A 25,123-nucleotide genomic window follows, 5' to 3' on the forward strand; every position below is an offset into this window, starting at 1 on the left:
GCCCGGGAAGGAGGGAGGGGGAAGGTGTTTTAAGATTTGGTTTTACTTCTCATCCTGTTTTTATTTGATTGGTAACAAATTAAATTGATTTTGTTTTTTTTCCCCAAGTTGAGTCTGGTTTTTGCCCGTGACCATAATTGGTGAGTGATCCCTCCCTGTCCTTGTCTCCACCCACAAGCTTTTCATTATATTTTCTCCTCCCCATCCCACCAGGGGGGAGGAGTGAGCGAGCGGCCTCATGGTGCTTTGTTGCCGGCTGGGCTTAAACCACGACAATACACCAACCGTGGAGAGTCTTGGCTCCAAAACTTTGAAGAAAATCTGTGTCTCCTCATCCCTACAGGACAGTGCCTTGGCTGTTAGGGATGCTCCAAGAAATCAGTCCTCTCCTGCCCCGGTCAGAGGGAAAGGGAGCCCCAGGTGCATGCCGCATGGTGCACTCTGGTTCTTCCTGCGTGACCAGGGCAAGGACATGAGGAAGTGGGATGGTGAACCCACCTTTAAGCTGGAAGCCCGTGTACGTGAACTGAGAGGGAAGACAGCTGTTAAGAAGGGGCCACCCAAGAATGCTGTCAGCTTAGTTGCTGTAGAGACAGAAGAAGGCAATCAGCGAACTCCCAAGCATAGGAAGGACTGAAACCACCTCCCTTGATCCTGGTGAGGGGACTTCTGGTCTGGCACTGCAAGGGTCAGACAGTGAATACTCTGATGAGGAACAGCAATAGAGGGTCCCTGCCTTCGGCCAGGAGAAGGAAAGGGATGACCGGATATACTGGACTGTGTGGATTCGATGGCCTGGCACATCAGACCCACAGAAGTATAAGGCTTTGGTAGACACTGGTGCACAGTGTACACTGGTGCCATCAGGGTACAGGGGCACAGAACCCATCTGGATCTCTGGAGTGACAGGGGGATGCCAAGAATTGACTATATTGGAGGCTGAGGTGAGCTTAACAGGGGACAAGTGGGAAAAGCACCCCATTGTGACCGGCCCAGAGGCCCCTTGTATCCTTGGCATAGACTACCTCAAGAGAGAGTACTTCAAGGACCCAAAGGGGTAACAATGGGATTTTGATGTAGCCACCGTGAACACAAGAGAAGATCAAACAGCTGTCTACCTTTCCTGGCCTCTTGGAAGATGCCTTCGTTGTGGGATTGATGCAAGTTGAAGAACAGCAGGTGCCAATTACTACCAGGACGGTGCACCAGCAGCAATATCGCACAAACTGAGACTCCCTGGCTCCCATCCATGAGCTGATTCATCAACTGGAGAGCCAAGGAGTCATCAGCAAGACTCACTCACCTTTTAATAGTCCCATATGGCCAGTGCAAAAGTCTGATGGAGGGTGGAGGTTAACAGTAGACTATCACGGCCTGAACGAAGTGACACCACCACTGAGTGCTGCCATACCGGATATGCTAGAACTTCAGCATGAACTGGGATCAAAGACGGCCAAGTGGTATGCTACAATTGACATTGCCAATGCATTTTTCTCAATCCCTTTGGCAGCAGAGTGCAGGCCACGGTTTGCTTTCACATGGAGGGGCATCCAGTACACCTGGAATCGACTGCCCCAGGGGTGGAAGCACAGCCCTACCATTTGTCACGGACTAATCCAAACTGCACCGGAACAGGGTGATGCCCCTGAACATTTACAATACATCGATGACGTCATCGTGTGGGGCAACAAGGCAGAAGAAGTGTTTGGAAAGGGAAAAAGAATAATTCAGATTCTTCTGAAAGCTGGTTTTGCCATAAAAAGAAGCAAGGTCAAGGGACCTGCACAGGAGATTCAGTTCTTGGGAATAAAATGGCAGGATGGATGCCATCATGTCCCTATGGATGTGGTCAACAAGATAGCAAATATGTCTCCACCAGCTTTCCCAGGCTTTGTGGGGTTCTGGAGACTGCATATTCCAGGTTATAGTCAGCTTGTGAGCCCTCTCTAGCGAGTAACCCGAAAGAAGAACTATTTTGAGAGGGGCCTTGAGCAACAACAAGCCTTTGAGCATATCAGACGGGAAATAGCTCGTGCAGTAGCTCTTGGGCCTGTGCAGACAGGACCAGATGTACAAAATGTACTCTACACTGCAGCTGGGGAGCATGGTCTCACCTGGAGCCTCTGGCAGAAAACACCAGGAGAAACCCAAGGTCGACCATTAGGGTTTTGGAGCCCAGGGTACCAAGGATCAGAAGCCCACTATACCCCGACTGAAAAAGAGATACTAGCAGAATATGAGGGGGTTTGAGCCGCTTCAGAAGTTGTTGGTACAGAAGCATATCTCCTCTTGGCACCACGATTGCCTGTGCTACACTGGATGGTCAAAGGAAACATCCCCTCTCCACATCATGCAACCAGTGCTACATGGAGTAAGTGGGTAGCGTTGATCACGCAACGAGCTTGACTGGGGAAACCCAACAGCCCAGGAATCCTGGAAGAGATCATGGACTGGCCAGAAGGCAGAGATTTTGGAGCATCGCCTGAGGAGGTGGCTCGTGCCTGAGAGGCACCACCATATAATGAGTTATCAGAAGATGAAAGGCGTTATGCTTTGTTTACTGATGGATCCTGTCATGTGGTAGGGAACCATCGGAAGTGGAAAGCTGCTGTGTGGAGTCCCACACGACAAGTCGTTGAGGCCACTGAAGGAGAAGGTGAGTCAAGTCAGTTTGCAGAAGTGAAAGCTATCCAACTAGCCCTAGATATTGCTGAATGAGACAAGTGGCCAGTACTCTACCTCTATACTGACTCCTGGATGGTGGCAAATGCCCTACGGGGGTGGCTACAGCAGTGGAAGAAGACCAATTGGCAGCACAGGGGTAAACCCATCTGGGCAGCTGCATTGTGGCAGGACATTGCTGCCCGTGTAGAACACATGGTTCTAAAGGTACGTCATGTAGATGACCACATGCCCAAAAGTCATGGCACTGAAGAACATCGAAACAACGAACAGGTAGACAAGGCTGCCAAAATAGAAGTAGCTCAGGTGGACCTGGACTGGGAGCGTAAGGGTGAGCTATTTGTAGCTCTATGGGCCCACAAAACATTGGGATATCTAGGGAGAGATGCAACATACAGATGGGCTCATGATCGAGGGGTGGACCTGACCATGGAGACCATCACACAGGTCACTCATGAATGTGAAATGTGCTGCAATCAAGCGAGCCACCAGAGTAAAGTCTCCCTGGAACAGAGGGCGGTGGCTGGGTTCTTCATTTTAGCACTATTATCCTTTCACTTTTGCTCCCAAGATTTAATCCATTTTAAAGAGGTAGGGGTTTAGTATTTGTTGCTTATTTAAGCTATTACATGGAACAATTTTGCTTAGTCAGCACACTATAAATATGCTGTCTCTCAAAGATTCCTGACAACAAGGCACTTGAGAATTATAGATGTGCATGAAGGAATCTGTGCGTCCAGGAGAGAAGTGGAATTACAAATATTATTATTTCCTCCACTCCAATTACTAAATGATAACCAAGTCATATTTCAGGAATACTAGTCTCCCATACTTATCAGACTTGTGTTGTAGAAGCAGCAAGTATGTAAAAGAGTTTTATTTCTTGGGTCTTTATAAGCATTCTGTCTGTCCTTCAAAAGTCCAGTTTAAAAAATGGTGATAAAGATTTGGGGTTTTTTTGTAACTAATATGTGGCATAAATGGATTGGTTATGTACACTTCTTCCCCTCCTCCAGTTCACACTTTGCTTAAGAAGCAGCAGAAACTGCTCTGCGTAAATTTAAAACTAAATATAGATACTAAGTTTCGAATTCAACTTACCTGCCAAAGTTGGCTGGCAAAAACTCAAGAAAAGCATCATTCAGGTACAGCTGCGTTAGGTTTAACAGTTGGGAAAATCCATCTGGAAGCCTATATAGAAATAAAATAATGTAGTTCCTTTGTTTCAATTATATTCAGGGCATTAAGTCATATTTTCTTAAACGACAGTACAGTATAGAAGTCCTACATATTGGTAACATTAAAATCAAGGTGGTACCAGAATTTCTACAAAATTGCACTAGATACCTGTTCAGTATAAAAATAATTTTGAAACTAATCTTAAGTATTGAGGATAATATCTACAGGCAATAAAACCTACAAGCAACAAATGTAGTGTTGCTATATATTTGTGGTCTCATGACACCTAACGTGGAGGAGGCATTCATTAGAGAAGATTAAATCCTATGCAACACCTTTTTTCCCCCAGAAGAGTTACCTTGCGCAAAGTTTATATCTCTGGCAGTGCTACTTCCAGGAAATTAATTTTGTCACCATAGAAGGTGACAGGGAAATCTACTCATACAAGCTGAGTTTGAAAAAAGAGTGGTACAGGCTTTAGAGTAAAATTAATTATTGATATTAAGAAACAAAAATCTGCATATTTCTCTAACTTCACAGAGAAGTGATGGACTTAAAGCTGAGTAAGCCATATGGTATAACGTGGGATTGCTTACATAGCCTATTAACTTGGGCAAAATATTTTACTGACATAGCTATACTGTATCGCAGTGCAATGAGGTTAATGTAGATACTACTCAGGTAACTCTGCTCCTTGCCTCCAAAGGTTGGCTCACGAAAAGTTGTCTGGGGCGCATTTGAGACTCAGCAGTGTTTGCATAAAATACAAAACATGACAAAAATTACAAACTTACTTTGAAATTGGATTTACACTGGCCTCAACAACTGCCAAGACTTTACAATTTTTTATATTTTCTGGAAATTCCTGTATGCCTGCAAGATACAGGGAGAGGTAGGGAAACATTCATTTAGCAACCAGTGGACTAGTTCTCTAATATTTCATTTTAGATACAGTTTTCATTAAAAAAACCTCCACTCTTATGCAATATCAATTCTTTTACTATTTATTCCTAAAGCATTTCACACTGCCACTTAGCAGGCAGCTCAAACAGCATTATAGACACACAGTGCACTAACAATTCCCACTGCTCATTACCAAATATTAAGGTACTTGTACTTTGTAATGTACTTAAGATCAGGCCCTCAGTCTCTATTTTTTTTTTTTTTAAAGGCATTCATACACATGGTAGAACAAAGTTTCCAACAGGATTTGTTTGTCAAATGCATGGCTTGTATAACATCCAGGTTAAATGGTAAGGCTTCAAATCCTAAAGTAGGTTTACAGCATTCATGGTTCTGAACAGATCTCCCAAAATGTGACATATGCTTGGTGTTAGCTTCAAATTATTTGTAGAGAATGAAAAAAAATGCTGCAGGCACATTTATGTCTAAAAATTAAAACAATAAGGAACCTCCTCATCCTCTAAGGTTATCTCCAAAAATGCCAGAAAAAATGCCAGAGTGAATTTGCAACCCACTTATCTGCCAAAATTTGTATTTGTCAGAAGCTGACAAAATAGACCTTGAAAACAGAAGACAGGTATCCACCACATCAGTAAGAAACCATTCTGCTGCCCAAGACTTTCACCTCAATCTTTACTATACGATAAAACCAAATAAAACCATGGTTATCACATCTGCATTTGCTTTTGCAACGTATCACTACATTGTTCTTATACCTTGGGACAGGTGTTTTTGTTTTAAATAAACTCATCTTAAGTATAACAAACATTCATACTGCAATCTTTCCACTTGGATTAAGAATACACTTTTTTTCAAGAAAAACCCATATGCTAGTAAAACAAAGTTAGTTTAAAACAACTGGTGTTTAGGTAACAAATCTTAGCTATTTGTCCTTCAATTACTGCATGCAATTGTGTCTGCTTCTAGAGTCCTTTATCAGGTGCGTGGAGAGGGCAACCTGAACCCAGGGAACAAGACCACTAAGAAGGAACTATACTCTGTGCATACTCTCTTTTAGTCTAGTGAAAGAGTGAAATTTCATGCTGCTCCAAGCAATGTTAACTCTCTCTCTGCAGCTGGACTGTAAGAAAGACAAGGGCAGTGTGTCTTCTAATTCAGATTAGCAGGTGGAACTTGGTTTTGTCTCTCCATGTATGTGTTCTGAGAATACAAAAGCAGAAAAAAACGTGGTGAAGCATCAACTGCTAAGTAATGTTTTTACTTACATAAGAAATTACACAATTTCTGATGCTAGCTTAGAGTTTGGTTCTTTCTATGTTTGTGCAGTAACAAGACTGAACTTGTGTATTGTGACATGAGTGGTGACAATACCACCTGACAGGAAAAGTAGCCACAAAATACATACTTTCACATTAAGTCAATTGGTGATGTTGAGGGGGAAAGTCACTATGCTGACTTTTCTATAAATTCAACTTGAGTAGAAACTCCAATTCTGCCAAAGTAACCTTTTAGGTCTTTCTTGACAGGAACCTGTTTGTCATACCAAATGGCTGAAACTCTTACTTGTGATTCATACTAGGTGTTGTACTCTGTTATTGAGAGGTGAAAGGCAAGAAAAGCACACTAAGCCACACAGTTAATCTAGGTGTTTAAATATCTCTAAGTATCATGGATCCTTTTGGGAAATAGCTTGTTGAACTCAAGGACAATAAAATACAGAAGTGGAGGGGACCAGGAGGAATTGAATCATCAATGGTAATATAGGCCAAGATTTCTGATACTTCTGGCTTACTACCATGTGTGTGCATGTATATGCACACATGTGTAAATAAATATATAGCTTTATATATAAGACTTTAGCCACGTAAATTTTACTGCGGCTTTGAGTGGGGTCAAAGCAGGAGGAGAAGGCAGGGGTTACTGATTCAATTCACTATCACTCTCACAGGTCAGAATCAAAACTAAAAAGATAATACTTATAATATAATAAAGCTTAATTTCTAGAAAGCAGCAGTGATATTTTTCAAGTCCATAGGTAGGTTTAAAGAAAGATTAGAAAAGTACCATAGAAAGACTAAAAATATACCTTACCTATTGCTGTCATATAACCTTTGTATTAAGACAAACACATTTCCAAGAAATTTAAATATGTATTATTTTAATTCCAATTGTAGCAAAAAGCCTCTTTCACCAAACAAGAATATCCAAACATGCAGATGGAAAGCATCTAACATGACACAGAATCCTGAACCATGGCAGATGCAGAAAAATCTAGCACATAAGAGGCCTGTATAGATGAAGCTATGGACATTTTGTATGAAGTAGTCTTCCATTGTCTAAAAAGTACGTCAAGACACTTTTATTGCTGATGATATAACTTTGGCTTCTTAAAATAAGTGTCTATAATAATCAGAGTAAACTGCTGCTAAACTCTTCCTTTGAGTCAGAGTTGTGTTTCAGATTCACTCTGTGCCATTAGTTTTGCTGTTTGAATCACACTGAGAGATTCTCTAAGCTTAGTTGTTCTGAAAGATGGTCATACTACTGGGCCTTGGCTTGGTCCTTGGATGAAAGATTGCTCTGGTCCAACACGTTAAAAATAATGTTTTTAATATTAATATTAGTTTCCACAGAAGACTTAAGTCTGTGATAATGTCGTGGTTTAACCCCAGCCAGCAACTAAGCACCACACAGCTGCTCACTCACTTCCCCCCACCCAGTGGTATGGGGGAGAAAATCAGGAAAAAAAAGTAAAACTTGTGGGTTGAGATAAGAACAGTTTAATAGAACAGAAAGGAAGAAACTAATAATGATAATAATAACAATAATAAAATGACAATAATAATAATAAAAGGATTGGAATATACAAAACAAGTGATGCACAATGCAATTGCTCACCACTTGCCAACTGATGCCCAGTTAGTTCCCAAGCAGCAATCCCCCCAGGCCAACCCCCCCCAGTTTGTATACTAGGCATGACTTCACATGGTATGGAATATTCCTTTGGCCAGTTTGGGTCAGCTGTCCTGGCTGTGTCCCCTCCAGCTTTCTTGCTGGCTGGGCATGAGAAGCTGAAAAATCCTTGACTTAGTCTAAACACTACTTACACTGATGTTTTCAGTTGTTGCTATCAACATTCTTCTCATCCTAAATCCAAAACATAGCACTATACCAGCTACTAGAAAGAAAATTAACTCTATCCCAGCCAAAACCAGGACAGATAACTACCTGGAAAACAAAACACACAGCACGTCTACTAGAAAGAAGAATGTCAATGTAAACTTACTCTCAAAAGAACAACCAAATAAAATATTAGCTATCCAAATACAGACATGTTAAATCAGCATGCTTTTGTATATAATCAGAGGACTCTGCTGTAGTCTCTTCTTTGACTATGCCTTGGGAAGAGGCAGCAACAGTTTTAACAACAAATTAACAGAAATGCAACTGATGAGAAAGATAACAATGAAGGAGCTCATTAATTTAATTTTGCTTGTTCTTAGAGCCAGGATTGTTACAGTATACACAGTCTTTCTTTACCAACCTCACTCAACACTTCAGTACGGATAAGTGGCAGCCATCATTCAAAAGAGCAGTAAATTGGGAATGACAGCATGAAATACACCTAATGTTTGTAGTACAGATTCAGAAGATAGAAAAAAAAATTAGGAGACAGCTCCTCTCTACCAGATGATAGGAAGTTGCATTTACTAACTGGCTATACAACAACCTTCAGACACTCACTTTTCCTCAGCTATATCCCTCCTGTATGCTAGAAACATGCAGATACTGTTGGATTAGTATTCTTTCAGTTCTCTCAATGAGAAAGCAAATTCAAAAAGCAAGTAAGAAAGAGAGAAGGCAGAAAGATGGAGAAAGATGAGAGAAGGACAAAGGGCTGTAAAGAGCACTTTATAAGAGGAGCTGTTGTTCTTTCCCTGCTTTCCATCTATCCTTAGTGTCCTGAATCTTCTTCCCCTGTTAAGAAAGCTCAGCAAAACTCGAGGATCTCTGTGACCACATCTTTCCATACTCCTTTTGTAAGACTGTGCTAATCAATCCATTTGGTAGCCACCCCCACCCCACACCCTCCCATGAGCATCTGAACAAATGAACACTGTAAACTGAGATCCACATTCCTTTCTAAACCCCATTTTCCTTCAGGGTCTTTTACTGCTCCCTTTATACACTAATACTCAAGGATTATAGAAGAGGAATACAGTGCTAGAGATTACTTGGGAGTTATCTAGTCTGTTGCAGCCTTATCCCACTTTCCTTGAGAAGCGTCATGTGGACAGGTTCTTCATCTTGCTGTTTCCTACTTTACATGATAACAACCATTATCCCCAACCCATTTCAGTGCTGTAGCTGATTTACAGATCATGCTTACCGTTTTACAAAAAAACCACAAACCATCAAACCTGTGGACTATGACCATTTGCAGAGCACAACAGGAGAAAATGCGATTTGCTGGTAATCTTTAATTCTAACCACCAGATCCACAAAACTGAATTGAGAGCAAAGTTCTTTTTGTAGTGTAGTTTCCCACAGAAATGAGATTTGCGTATGTGAGAGACTGAAAGAGTTAATGTCTCAAACATTGTGGTGGGACAAGTTCTGCATAAGGACGAACCCTGCCTAGCAAGGAACCACAGGTGAAAAGAAGCCTATCCGCACAGATCAGCACAGGACAGGGAGGGCATGCTGGAGGGTGCACAGCTCCGTGTTCTGATATGCTGAGCAGGGCAGCTCACCATGCATGGCCAAAGATCAAACAATGGTCATGTCTTCAGGGAAGGAGAAGTTACTCCCCAAATGACCCCCAAGCCCACCGACCCATTTCCTGAAGGTTCTGAAAGTGATGTACTTAAGCCATCTTAAAAAGGCCACAAAGGTCTTGTGAAACAAGATACCATTTGTATATGCAAGGCATGCCTTGCTAACAACTGTGCCCCTGAAGAAGAACTAAAAGACTGATAAGAAGGGAATATCCTACCCCAGGAGGCACTGAAAGTTGAATAATTGCTAATAGGCATGAAGTCAGCAAAGATCTTCGGTAACTGGGGGAAAGGTAAAGGCGGCAGGAGGAGATCACGACCACCGACTCAATTCAAGACCAAAAAGACTTACCCCCCCACTCTCCTTGAGCATGTGCTGTAGAATAACACTACCTTTAATTCGAAGCGGGGAAAACTTTAGCCCAATAGAAACTGTGGTAGATAAGCAACTACCAATAACAGTTTTGGGGAAGAACTTTGGAAATTAAATATGTATAACTGAACTGTATAAATTGCTTGCCTGTTTAGGTATGAGGTGTGCTAGCTTTGTGAATTACCACCTAGCCCCCATCTTTGCACAAACATGAATTGGAATAAAATACCTCTGCTCTGTGTGTATGTTGGTGTTTCACACACTGGGTAAACGACCCCACTTGTGGGACAAGAAAAGCACAAACTGGGCATGACACCTAATTAGCCTAATGAGTTCGAGTGCCTGCCCAAAGGAGGGGCAAGGAGATGATAAAAGAACACAAACTGAAGCCCCACATGTGCCCTCTGGGACTGGACTCCTAGGCTGGCTGGACTAACGCTGGACCCAGGACTGGTGAAATCTTTCTCTTCTCTTTTCTTTTTCTCTTTCCTTTTCCATAATCCCTACACCTCATCCCTTTAAGACATAAACCGTTGACCAAGTCTGGGACTAGGAGTGGATCTAGACACCCCTAGGCTCTTCTCTGAGAAGGAGTCTAGAAAGCAAGGGGGTCTACTCTGAACCTCATGCGTGACTCAATGGGAGGGCTCTCCTTATTCCCTGAATTGATGTATATGGTTACCACAGGTTACACGGGTTACTGAGGTAGTTCCATGCCAATTCCTATTGTGAGAAACCATGCCACCTACTGTTACACGGCTCCCTGGTCTGTCCAGCCCAGGGTCATGACAGTGTAATAGCACTTAGTATTTACTTGTCTGTTTCTTCCTCCCTGTTTTCCCAAATTTCAGGTACTTTTAAACTCACTGGCCAGTTTCTACCAAAACCAATACCTTTATTTAAAAAAAGGGGGGGGGGGTGGAGATACAACACAACATCTGAAAGACTGTTAAGGAAAATTTGGCAGTAAGGTAAGGAAGAGGAATCCAAAATTCTTGTCGGGACTGAGCCAAAAGCAGAAAGCATTCATCATTCAGAACTCTACTTGGCAAAAACTCACCACCTAACCAGCCTAACCTACAGAGTGGTGTTTAATCAGGATCCCAGACCAGCTGTAGCACATGCCCAAAGAGGATACCAAAAAGGTCATATAGGGATTTGGGGTCAATGGCCATAAGTCTGAAGGTAATCAACCTCAGTTCTGGATCACATAGCACAGCTGAAGTAAGGAATTTCACCTGATCTTTAACTCCCACAGATTTTTCACTCAGAAATACTGGCAATTCTGGATTTACAGAAAATTGTGCAAGTTGCATCCGCTGCTGGCAGAAGCCTTCACTACAACGGATCCCAGAGCTGACACCCCAGTACACTGCTGTTTCAGCCCTACTGCAGATGGGGGCTTGCTCTACTGTTCATATTCTAGTCATGTAGTCATATTTCTTTTCCACAATCAAATGTTAAAAGTAGTATGCCCAAACTTCAGTTATTCAAACCATTAGTGCTAAACAGCAGTGGCAGTGCCTCCAAATCAAGTTCCACCTCTTCTCACACAGAAACATTTTAAACCAGCTTGCCAAAAAAAAGTATTAGCTCAATTCCTAAAAAGTACAGAGAAAGAAAATCACTAACAAATGAGACTTGTGGAAGCCATATGGGTGATATCCCTAAAGGAAAGGGTTTACAGATGGATGTCAGTTTGTGGGGAATGTGAGGAAAAAAAAAAAATAATCTCTAAACAACAGGCAGAGAGTGCCACACCAAAAAGCCCTCTTGCTGCAAGACAAATGAAACTACAGCCCGCTGTGCACCCTTCCCACTCTGTACCCTTAACAAGTATAGAGGGGACAGAAGCAAACATACAGGCTCAGTTTGCATGAATACAAAAGCAACCTTAATTACGTACATTCCTCCCTCAGCTAATCTATTCATCCTGGTCTCAACTTCTGGGCAAGCAGCTATTGGGACCTGCCTGAAAGCAGCACCACCATAAAAAGAACAGCTTTTATCTGTTCTTCCACTCAAGAGCTACAACTGTCCTTCCAGCCAATATGGATCAAATATGGCAATCAAAATATTTTCAGAGCTCAAGAATACATGCCACAACTCTCCCAAAGATCATGTAAACATGTTTGTAAAAGCTGAAAGTTTAAACTGAAAACTTAAAGTATCAGTCACAGTCTGTATTCTTATACATTTATATAATTTGCTTTAACTTAGGATTTCTGCATACCTTCTGAATTAAAAGCATAATTTTTTCATTATTGAAAGCAAGCAGTGTGTTCGAGCCCAATCAATTCACTGCACAATGCTGACTCATCAATCCTTCTTTTTGAACATTCATTACTCTTTCCAAAATTCTTAAAGGATTCCCTGCCACAGCTAGTTTCAGATCAACCAGGATCTCAGGTTTCCAGAAGATGCCTGACCAGTCTGTTAGGGCAGCAGTAACACCTTCCTGCTCAGAGCTGGAGTCACAGCTCGGCACAAGGTTGGCCTCCGTGTACAAGGTGGTACTCAGTACACTAGTAGTCTCCAAACAGCTTAGGAGCCCCTGGCTTATTTAGTGAAAACCTATCTTAAATCAATCATTTCAAGAGCAAGGAGCAACTATTACATATATACTTATGTCTGGTTCTGCAAACAGATATCCCAAAGCTTTTTGAAACCTGCTATATGTCATATCAGTTGCTCCTCTTGCACTCTCATAAGGAAGATGGTGACAACTAACTGCTGGAACACTAAAACTAGTAAAATCCCTTGCAACTTGGTTTTCTGTGGACACATATTTAGCTAACATCGGTCGCAAGAGCATTCCAGAGGCCTTTAGAAGACCCTTGAACAGAATAAACAAGAAGACTAAAAAAGAAAGATGCCAATTAGAAGAACACAGGTGCACATTCCACGATAAAGGGAACTTGGCACAAAGAACGTCAATTCGGCAGTTTATCTTGACCAATTAGACTGAGACAAGTTTCGCGTGTTTTAATTGGTATAACCAATTATGTCCTATGTTTATGCGCGTGTACAGAGTTAGTATAACCAATTATATCTTATGTTTATGCGCGTGTACAGTGTTGATATAACCAATCATATTTTATGCTTGTGCGCGTGTACAGTGACTTTGCAGAATATGTGACTATAAGTATGTGTGTGTTTTAGCAATAAAGGGTCGTCTGTTGTCTGCTCTCAAGATTACAGGCGTCCGTCTACTTCAATCTCCTCAAATGGTGACCCCGACATGATAGCGGGCCGAGAAAACGCTGGAATTGCTGGAAGTGCGTCCGGAGGAGACTCTAGCTGAACGATCGTCTAGCCAGCTGGACTGAGCGGACAACTTTCTCCCGGGAGATCAATCACCTGCTCGTTTGGAAGTAAGGTGAGCGGCTAGAAAGATTAAAATGGGTGCCCAGATGTCTGTGGAAGAAGGGGCAATTGTACAAATGCTTTCGCATATCCTCTCCATGAGAGGAGTTAAATATGATTCAAATACTTTACGTATGATGCTGAAATGGCTTAAGGACCATGGTGCCCCCACTTCGAATGTAGAAGTCTTTGAAATTAAAAATTGGGAAGAAATGGGAAAAGTAATTTGGGACTTTATATCGCATGGGGACGTGAAGGCTCAGAAAATCTCCGCTACGTGGAGACTGGTGCTGGAAATGTTGAAAGCCCTTAAGGCAGAAAAGGAGGTGGCTGCTGCTGTAAAAATTTCAATTGAAAATACCCCGGAAAAAGAGAAAAGTGTGTGTGGCGAGGTGGTAAATAATTCGGACAGTGATGAGGAATTAAACACCGAGGGAGATGTCATTAATGAAGGCAACAATCAACCTTTAAGTAACCTGTCTCTCAAGCAGAGACCTATCCCCTCTGCACCTCCCTATGAGGCAGATACATCCCCAGGAGAAGCTATAAAAAAGTGATGGAAGGACATAAATGATAAAATGTTAACTGAAGGTCTAAATCCTGTGGCTTTTCCAGTTACAGTCAGGCAGAATGCCCCAAACGTGTGGCAACCTTTCAATTGGGATTTGATAAAAGAAGAACAGAAAACAGTAATGGCTAATGGACTGTCTGCTCCGTTTAGTCAGGCGTTATTGGAGAATATATTTTCTGGTCAAATTTTAACAGGCTTCACCTGATCACATTGGTCTGTGTGTGATGTCCTGAGCCTCCGCAATTGGTGCCCGAACAAGGGACCCTCGGATCGGTGTTGAATTTTTCGACGGGAGCCGACGGAGAGAGGGAGCGGAGAGGCCGGCCGAAATTATTCCTGCTGCCCCGGCAGGATGACCAGCTGAGCTGGGGAGGACAAGGAAGCGCGCGCAAGTGAATAGAAAAAGGGAATCTCGCCCTAATCAGGTGAGCGGTCGGAGAAGGAGATGGGGTTGGACAAAGAGCAAGAAGCGGTCCTAAATCTCCTTCAACATATTCTCTCTAAGAGAGGCATAAAATATGATGAAGCTTGTTTAAAGCGGCTTTTACAATGAAGCAAGGACAGAAACCTTTTAATTAGCGTGGGTACAGCTTTTGAGCTTAGTACCTGGGAAGCTATCGGAACCTCCCTATGGGATGAAATTAGTGATGGGTCTAAGAAGTTAAAGGTTCTTGCAACTTTATGGAAATAAATTAAGACAACTCTGCAAGAAATGAAAGCAGATCGTAAAGCGTCTGCGTCTGCTTTTGCTGCTCTCTCTCCAACCGCATGTGAAGGGGAAACGCAGGGAGAAAAACATAATACAGCGAGAGAGACTTTTGGCTTTCCCAGAGCTTGTCTGCCTGCTCCTGTGCCCTTGACTTCTGCTCCACTCCCTGGGACTGCCGATATTAATCAGCCATCTGACAGTTCCCAAACCTCCCTAACCGTACGTTTAAAGGAAACCCTACAGAATCAGGAAGAGGGGCCGGAGCTCACTTTGCAGCAGTTGCAGTCAGTAATAGAAAAGCTGGCACAACTGGAAGCTGCTGTGAAGCGAGAAAAACTGCTAGCCGTATCCTTTGATGCACCCTTCCCCCCCCCACCCCTTCCTCCTACCTCTGCCCCTTCCTTGTCCCAGGGAAACCGATCCCCACCTTTCCAGAAACAACGGACCCCTGGAATAGATGGCGAGGAATTATTCACGATGCCTTAATTGAGGGACAAATCATAGCAGCTCCCACAGCGTTTCTGGTTATTGCTGGAGCTGGGGGTGGACCTAATCAATGGGTTCCATTTGATTGGAAAATCATAAAAAAAGGTTACAATTGCTCAGTATGGTTTAAAATCGCCTTTTACACAGGCAGTTTTGTCCCATACATTTTCTGGGTCAACCTTAACTCCACATGACTCACGAATGCTTGCTAAAACCTTGTTGTTGACATGGAAATTTATTTATACTACGCTGGTGCATTTACAGCCAGCAGAGAAAATCATATCAATACAACCTGATACTGCTTTTGAGGAGGCAGTCTGTAAGCAGACCGTTAACCGAGCAGGATTCTGATTCCGATAATAATTTCTTTTGCATCAGGCAGGGTGGACTCTGAAAAAGAGCCGCATTTATATCCCTCATTACCTCCACCGCTGCCTGCCGCGGCCGTCCCGCCGCTGCCTCCCGCGGCCTCTGCGCGGCCGGGACCGCTGCCGTGCCGCCGCCGTCCCCCACCCCCCCACCCCAATCGCCTGGTACTCCCTCTCCAGGGTCTGCAGAACTTACAACGGAACCTGACTTTACTACACTACCTGTATCTCCTTCTCCTGCTAATCCCTCTAACTCTGTACCTATCCGTGACGATTCACTTAATGATTTGGGAAAAAATACACATAGCTTGATGCAACGCTGTCAAGAAAAGCTCTACAGCAAGGAGATACCATGTTTACTTTTCCTGCTGTATGCACACCTGCCTCAAGAAATGCAAGAACCTCCAGAGTTAGAGTTGTTAAGATCAGTCATCATGAATGCCTGTGTGATGTTTAATTACACCTATAACACCACTCGAAAGGGTCAGAATGTAAATGCTATTTTGCCTGTATATAGAAATGCTACAGCTTGGTGTAACTATATCTATTCCAGAATATCACACTCTTTTTTCTATTCCAGCTGCTTTACCTCTGGGGATGCGAAACTTAACGGGAGGCCATGTAGCCTCAGACAACTTACATTACTAACACCCGATATCAATATGATTCACAGTAAAAGGCTCACGATAACTGACACAGGGTTAAGTGGATGGCTAACAAGTTTGGGAATTACGGGATGGTTGAAAGATTTGCTTATGCATGGCTTAGTTATTTTAATTGTAATATTAGCAGTTGTAATGATTGTACCACGTATCATAAAAATAGTTGAACGTATGATTGCAAAAGCATTTCTTGTAACTTGGCTTGCAAAAAAAAAAAAAAAGGGGGGGGGAAATTGTGGGAGATTTCATGGAAAATGGGGAACATTTCTTTGAGCCTGATTATTTAGAGTTAGCATAAGTAGGCCGCAGTTAGCATGAGTGGACCGGAGTACGTGACAGCTGCAGTATGAATGGACTTTGAACCACCAGAGAAACAACGGACATGAGGAACTTGGACAGTGGAGCAATTAATAAACAAGATAACAGAACTGCAGAGGCAAGAAGGAGCTGCAAGAGTTTTATCGCAATTAAGAAAGCTGTCATTTCGGCTTAGAGCATTTAGCTGCGGTATGGGGACTTAGGAGTTGGTTTGTATCTTTGTTAAAAATCGGGGTTTCTTTTATTCTTGTGTATTTTATTAGGTATAATGTTGCTTTTACTGTGTTTAATTAATTGTGTTCATAGATCTTGTAGGTCACCTTGGCCAATATAACAGGTCAAGATTCTCTGTGCATTACAACCGCATCGCAAAGCCCATGAACCAATTAGACAGGATGCCTATGACTCGTGCAGCGCGCCTGGCCAGCGAGCGCATGCATCATAGACTCCCCATGTTGCAACCGAGGCGAATTTTGGCACCCGCTGGCCACGTGTGCTGAAATCCGTTCCTCTGCAAATGTACAAATACCGGGATTTTCCGAAGAGCATCGGGCTGGTGTACGGCAAGGCCATTGTTGCCTCTGTGGGGACGCCCACATAAAGCTGGCACCTACCGACTGCTGGGCTGAGTTCGCGGAACAAGACAGATTGGTGTAGTCTTAAATCATAGGTTAAGATAGTTTTGATTTATCTCGTAGTGGGTTTTTTGTATTTTAATTTGTGTGCCTTGTGTGTTGCAATGTGTTTAGGAATTAATTGATGGATCAAGTAAGGCTGTGTTGATTAACAAAAAACAAAAAAGGGGGAGTTGTGGACACATATTTAGCTAACATCAGTCGCAAGAGCATTCCAGACGCCTTTAGAAGACCTTGAACAGAATAAACAAGAAGACTAAAAAAGAAAGATGCCAATTAGAAGAACACAGGTGCACATTCCACGATAAAGGGAACTTGGCACAAAGAACCTCAATTCGGCAGTTTATCTTGACCAATTAGACTGAGACAAGTTTCGCGTGTTTTAATTGGTATAACCAATTATGTCCTATGTTTATGCGCTGTGTACAGAGTTAGTATAACCAATTATATCTTATGTTTATGCGCGTGTACAGTGTTGATATAACCAATCATATTTTATGCTTGTGCGCGTGTACAGTGACTTTGCAGAATATGTGACTATAAGTATGTGTGTGTTTTAGCAATAAAGTGTCGTCTGTTGTCTGCTCTCAAGATTACAGGCGTCCGTCTACTTCAATCTCCTCAGTTTTCCTTGTATATCAGTGTCCTGGGTTCGGCTGGGATAGAGTTAATTTTCACAAGAAGTTGGGAAGGGGCACAGCCAGGATAGTTGACCCAACTAGCCAAGGGGATATTTGATACCATATGACATCATGCTCAGTATATAAACGGGGGGAGGGATCACAGCTTGGGAATGGGCTGGGCATTGGGTTCTGGGGGGTGAACAATTGCATTGTGTATCACTAGCTTCATATGTTCTTTTATTATTATTTCTTCTCTCCTTGTGTTGTCCTATTAAACTGTCCTTATCTCAACCCACGAGTTTTTACCTTTTTCTTCCGATTCTCCTCCCCACCCCACTGGGGGGGAGGGGGAAGGAGTGAGCGAGCAGCCGCATGGTGCTTAGTTGCCAGTGTGAAATGTGTTCATCTGATTCGTGTCAATATAAACAATGCTAGGGCCGCATAATAAAATGTGACCCTCACTGTATATGTAATCTTTAACCATTTTGTCAGTCCTCGTATAACCACAGGCCGGGAGGAAACAGATGATATGTATATAGTTCTTTTTTGCCAGCCCAAAACCGGTTTTGTTGTTAACTGCACAGTGTTAAACAAGAGATCCTAGGGAAGAACTGAGGCATTTATCATAGTATTAAGCGAGGTTACGAACGGGGTGATCTTTAGTATGTATGAATAGAGGGTGTATTGAAGTGGCAGTGTGTAAGCAATATGTTATATGCATTTGTTGGGGGGGGGAGGTGTCTGTTGCAGACTTGCTTGGGTTTTGATGGCCACAGCTGGTGTTGTGCAGGGTGTCGCCTGTTGCACAGGATGTCTGCTGTCATGCCTGAGCAGCAAGGAGCAGTGAGGAGATACATTGTATAGAAGACCCCTCAGCCAATGAGGAGAGTACGAGAAGTTTCTAGGAGAACTGAAGACCCCTCAGCCAATGAGGAGAGTTCGAGAAGTTTCTAGGAGAACTACTGCACCTGCACAACCAGGAGGAGGAGAGTGTCTTGGAAGGACACAATGTAACTAATGTTAGACTATAAAAGAAGCTGGGTTGTTTTTCACAGTGTGCATCTTGGTAGAGCAGAGACTCCCGACGCACCCAGCGCTGTTTGCTTGCCTTTATTCATTTAATAAATTGTAAACTTTGATTGGAATCCTGTTTGGGACTAAATTCATTTATCACACCAGCTGGGCCTAAACCACGGCAACGAGCGTTACAGAAGCCGTGGTTTCTGTCTGTCTCTTACTAAAGGCAAAAATATATAAGCTTGGAGACATGTAGAAGAAACCTACCTTTCTCAAGAAGTATAACTCAAATAACAAATCTGTCTTAGTGTTGGAGATATGTGAGAAACAAAACAAAGGATGGTACTTAACACCTGTGAGGAGTTAACAAGGCCAGACCCTGAGAGAAGGAAGTACCCAGATAAGCACAAGGGAGACTCTACTACTGATAAAGTCAAAGAGCTACTTGAACTTTGAATGAACTATCCTAATTAACATAGTAAAAACGTCGCCCTCGGGTAGGGAAAGCCCCCTACCAACAGAAGCCCCTTCCTCACAGAACATGTGCAGTAAAAAAGGAGGATGCTGTGACTTTAAGTGGAGACGAGGCTCACGAGAACCAATAGGAGCAAGGGTGACTGAGCAAAACTGTAAAAGTACTGAAAACCATTGCACGGGGTGTATAAATGTTCTCCGTGTGTTAACCGAGGTGTGCTAGCTGTGTGGAGTTACCACCTGGTACCCATCTCTGCACAGACATGAAATAAACAAATAGCTCTGTGTGTTATCGGCTCTTTGCACACTGGGTGAAGAACCCCGTTTTGGGACAACAATAGATTTAACTTATCATTATTAAACTTGTTATAGATTTAATAAAACACATATTTTAATACATTTACATAGCTTTTCATTCTCTACTCCCTCCACTTTCTTTACACAGAAAAGTTCCCTTATTAAAAACATTTGCTTTTATCAAGGAAATCAATAATCTAAAAAAAAAAAAATCTTACAAAATTTTTTACAAAATTCTGAAAACAAACTCCATTGGATTTCCTGATTTTTATTTGAAGCGCCTTTGCTTGACAAGTATCTACTTATAGCTTAGTAAGCAGATTCACCTCTCCATCTTCACTTTACAAAATCCTCTTCTCCAATTCTACATGTTCTGAAAGCTTTAAAGTTTCCTTTCCCATTTGCCTTCTCTTTAACTATGGTCACTTGCAGGTTTGTAAGCTATGACTACGGTGGGGGCTGCTTAGTTAAGTTTATACAATGAAAAATGGAAGTTGAATCTTTATTTGGAGGGTTCTTTGGAGTTTTTTTGGAAGGGAAAAGAGATAACATTTGTACAGTCCATGTAATGATTAATGCAAAAATGTCAGTCAAGCTACAAATCTGACAGGAGCAAGTTAAACAGTATTTTCATTAAAAAAAAAAAAAAGAAAGAAAAAAAGGGAAATACTTCCATAGGGAGATTTTTAAGCTTTATCTAATGTGATTTAAAGAAAAATGTACTCTTATTGGTTGTGATAACTATTACAGTATATTTAAATTTACAATAAAATACAGTATTGGCAATATATTTGGTGTGCATTTTGTTAATGAGGCAGGTACTTAACTACATACATTTATATAGTAATAAAATGTTTACTCACAATTAAGACAAAAGGCTCTTCTGCAAAATAAGCGTCCGCATGTGGAAAAATCAACAGCATTAAGATGCAAACTGCTTTTTTATAGCATTTCTCATTTTTTAAAAATAAAGATTCTATGCTCACATGTATGCCATATTTACAAAGTTGGCTCTCAAAAATAAGCTTTTCATCTTCATGTTGCTTTGAACCCATTAGAAGTCTGAGTCAAGTTTAGTATTTCTAAAATTTTTGTTTTTGAGAGCACTTGTGAAATTCAAAATTTTAAATTTTTAATCTGAAAGCTAAAAACTCATGCCAATTCTGTGAAGTTCAGACAGTAATGAATCCTATTTTATCTATGTTAGCCTCCTGATCTGTTTAAATGGATAATGCCTCCTCATCACTTTCTCCAACAATAATAACTTGCACTGCTAAATTATCAGAGCTGATGCAGGGCAGAGAAACCAAGAGGACAGTCACAGGGGTTTAGTGTTGTTTTTGTGGGGTTTTGGTTTGGGTTTTTTATTCCTTGTATACACATGTACTGCCACAGCTAGGATACCCCAGCAAGCCCACAAGAGTCTTCCAAGCGTTCATCCTCAAACTGTTTAGAAGAGCTTCATTTTTTTAGAGTAAGGTATCTCTAGGTCTGCTCTAGCTATGTTCCTTACACAATGTAAAAGAGTTTGAGTAGCAAGACAGGTTCATAAATGCCTTTTATGCGTGCGGGGGTGGGGGGAAGAAAGGATAGCTAATAATGCTGCTTCTTGAAGACATGCCTGACACACTAATTTCCGTAAACCTAAACATGCAAGGGCAGGGTAAAACTGCAAAATGTGGAACACTAGGAAGGTTGCGGGCAGCAGTTTTGTTTATAATGCTGTCTTGGATGATTGCCAAGATTCAGGTGGTTCTCAACTATGTCTAATTCATGGCTGGAGTGTTGTCAAGTCCCCAGAGTAACCTGAAACTAAAGCGTAACAAACACTTAAAGCTATCTTGTTTTTTTCCCCCATCCTCTACCACCCTGGGATGCAAACTCAGTGTTGTCTGTCCAGTCACTTTTGGTTGATACACAATGACCTTCACTCAGAGCACATCCCTTTACAAAAAATAAAGATACATTCTGCCTTTACACGCAAATGCACATCTAAAACCCCATAATTACTTCTACAATGTCTTTTCTGTGTTACAGAAATTTCTTTAAGTCCAGGAATAGATTTGTATTAAACTTATTTCAGAATTTCAAATATGTACACTCAAATTCCCTATTCAAGACCTTAACTGCATTGAAATTCCATTCTGTTCACATCCTCTCTTATACACAGAGATAATTTTATTCTGTAGAGACAGGTCCTATTCAGTATCTTTCATAAGACAGACAAATATATTTAAGAAAAAAATACTATAAGCACTTTATACTATAAACACTTGAATAAAGAACTTTAATAGAATAACTGCCTACATTTAGGATAAATTTATGACCTCTATATGATGATGCATTATATTGCAAAGCTACAGACTCAGGAGTCAGCAGAAGATCAATTATCGTGGATGATACAAAACAAAGTGTCCTCTGCCTGCCTGCCCACCCCCTGCCCCCCACATAAGGGGAGAAATAGCAAATTTACAGCAAGTTATTTTTGTATTCAGGATCTTCCCCTCTTCTCCGTGTGGAAAATAAAACTTGGATCTGTCTCCCTATTAATTATGAATAATTCTCAATTAATTGACAAACGATACTCCTAAATGCACCAGATGGACAACATAAGACTAGATATTCTCCTGAATTCTTGTTCTCCAACTCCCCAAATTCTGGCACACAGTGTACTAAAGCTAGTTTGCCAAATCAGCAGATGATTTTAAAACACTGAAGAAAACATATCTGATCTGAATTTGCATCTGTTAACAAAATACTTTAAAATTACTTAAATTTTATAGGCAGATATGCTTGGGGGGGGGAGTGTGTGTTTGTTTTCTTGGTTTTAGTTTGTGTATTTTTCCATTAAGATTCCCTGCAATACAGACTGACAAACTGACGTTTAAATTTGCTGTAACATTGCAGTGAAAGAGAACCACTCTAATATCTATTAGACTATTAAAGATATCTTTATTTCTAAAACACCATGTTTCTTTTGGTCTTAACTAGTTATTTTCTAATCTTGCTATTTAATCCTCCAAAGGCCTGAATAATATAGAACTTAAAAATTCAATCTTTTTCTTTCACCACCTGTGAGCAAGGAAAAATGGACTGTCTCATCACTTCCCACTATGCTAGCTCCACAGACACAAGTCCATTTCCCAGGCTTCTAGGGAAGCCTGATTTCCCTGGCAGTCACCTCATCGTATGCTTCAGCCTTTCAAATCACTTGGTTCTAGTAACCTGTAAAGCTAACTCTTCTGTCCATTTATAAATGTCATCATACACTGTACATGCATGCTTTCCTCTTCTTCAAAGAGGAGGTAAAAACATTTCCATGACAGTCCTCCACATTGTCCTAGATGCAGACTAAGGCTGGCATCCCAGAAACACGAGGAAATGACTGTTCCCCTAAAGGTTAATAAACCCTTAAAGAGACAAATTCAGTGATGAAGAGAGTTGTTGTAGGGTTTCTTGGTGTTTGTTTGGGTTTTTTTGTGTTTTTTTTTCCTGTACAACTGCCGATATATAAATAACTTAGCCATAAAGGATTAAAAAAAAAAAATAAATTGAAATTTTCCTTTAGCTTCATAAATAAAACACTTGTTTTTCTACGTAGGCCTTAAATTATGTTGCAACTTCTCTTTAGGATGCAACACAGTAGGACTGGGAGAAAAGGGCATCTCTTCATGCTTTATACAATGCAGGATGTAATTTCTGGGATAGGAATGCAGTTTATTTATTGTACCATTTGTTCAAGAATCACTTCATCTTTGTGACCAGGACAGTATCAAGCTTCAGGTAAAAGCTCCAAAGCTGAAGCGTATCTGGAAAGAAGTAATGGAACACCTTTGATATTAAGGGCTCACAATAGTCCTGGGAATCAAGTCAAAATGCCATAAAAGGACAACTCACTAGTTCCAAAAAACTACAGAATTTATTGCCTTTAGTCTTGGCAAGAGGCAGAGTTAAAACTAATTCTATTCCATGCTTGCCACACACATAGCAGCAGTTTGATATTTTAGGCTACATCTATGCCATGACCTCTTCAGCAGCCATGAATAACATATTCCCAACCAAACAGTTGTACAAAGACCTCTGTATGCTCCAGAACATACAACCGTTACAGGCTTGTACTCTGTAATTCAGCACATGCCTCAAAATATCCATCGCTTCATGCAAAGACTAGATATATTGACAGAGGAGTCAAATGAAGACTACTGAATAAAAACTCCACTGTCTGGCTCAAGAAGGCCCAATAACAAAAGGTGCTGGACACTGGGAGCATACAGGGAAACATGCGTGTCTCATGGCTTTTCTGTACTTTACTAAATCTTCCCTAGGATTCCGCTTTTGGCCACTGTTGGAAACAAGACACTAGATTAGGTGAATCTTTGTTCTGATTAAATATGATTAAATATTATTAATTATCTACATTTGCACATCTGCCATGCCTCTATTATACAGTTTTATATATTGTATATGTTAAATTAGACATTTAAATCTGAAATGAAAAAGGCAAGACATTTTATGAGCTATTAAAACATCATAGAGATTGCTTTCTTAGACTAAAACCTTTTATGTAAAGTACCTGCTATCTTGAAGAATTTCTGTAATTTTGATTTTTCATCTAAATGTCAAAACAAATATTATGCATATGTGTGTGTAGTTCTACTTGGGAAGCTGGATGCTTTCCTGTGCAACAGGTCTCCCCTCTATCCTGTGTGAGCTAGCTGCAGAGTCAGACTCTGCAATTAATGAGGTAACCTGACCACATTTTAAAATTGAAGCTTCATTCATTTTTCTATCAGCTCTTTAGAAAATGAAATACTTCTCTTTGGTCAATATATTCCATTATGCCTGTGACATAAACAGCTCAACTATCTTATGTGAAAACCCTATCATATTTCATGTGTACTGGTATTTGAAAATTAAAGTCTAACTATCCTTCTAAAATACAACCTTTATAACTACATGCATATTTGATCTAAAAGCATCTGCACTCCATGCTTCAGCTCCATCTACATCAGAAGAAAACACTTATGGTATATTAATATATTACAAGAAAAATACAGGAACTATCACCTTCATTTGCCACAACTGCAGGAATCTGAAAAACACACTATATTTTAGAATTTGGCATCTCTCATCATCCTTTACTAAGATTGGCGAATAATCCCCTGCAATTTTTTTTAAATAAATTAAGAGAAAGCAACCCCTGTGCTTCCCACAAAGTCCACTGCTTTCACACTGTATTATTTCAATATCTAACAAAGAAAAAGGAAGAATCAGAGATGTTTAATCAGTTTTACTAGTCTTGGAAAACTAGCAAAAAAACCTTGTATTTGGCTCTATTATAGAGGAACATCACAACAATCATGGACAGTAAGAAACTGAGCTGTAAATTCTTACCAAGAGAAAAAGGAGACACGAGGGAAGAGAATAGGCTTGCAGTTATCAAGAAAAAAAAAAGTAAATGTTCTGTGGTTGCAACAGTAGATAGCTAAACAGAAAAGGCACTTAAGCCAACAAACTGAAGTCTCAAATATTACCAAATGTATTAGGAGCCAGAATAAACAACACTATTTCTTACCTTGTCCAACAGGGACAAACAGGGACCCTGATTTGTTTGTTTGGTGTTTTTTTTTTAATTTTACAGAGCTTTCAGAAATGGTGGGA

The 25,123-nt window shown here is 41.0% G+C and overlaps 1 protein-coding gene across 6 annotated transcripts in view; it reads right to left on the bottom strand.

The window, feature by feature from the left end:
• The window catches only part of LOC121232390 (erbin-like), a 138,526-nt gene that overhangs the window by 65,332 nt on the left and 48,071 nt on the right, over positions 1 to 25,123 (bottom strand). For all 6 annotated transcript variants that reach the window (XM_041121558.1, XM_041121557.1, XM_041121560.1 and 3 more), the window contains 2 exons: positions 4,656 to 4,734; positions 3,784 to 3,873 (listed from right to left, as the gene is read on the bottom strand). In XM_041121558.1, the coding sequence (XP_040977492.1) occupies positions 3,784 to 3,873; positions 4,656 to 4,734 (169 nt within the window). The remainder of the gene's footprint in view (positions 1 to 3,783; positions 3,874 to 4,655; positions 4,735 to 25,123) is intronic.

The sequence above is a fragment of the Aquila chrysaetos genome, assembly GCF_900496995.4.
Source record: "Aquila chrysaetos chrysaetos chromosome W unlocalized genomic scaffold, bAquChr1.4 W_unloc_3, whole genome shotgun sequence".
NCBI classification, from domain to species: domain Eukaryota; kingdom Metazoa; phylum Chordata; class Aves; order Accipitriformes; family Accipitridae; genus Aquila; species Aquila chrysaetos.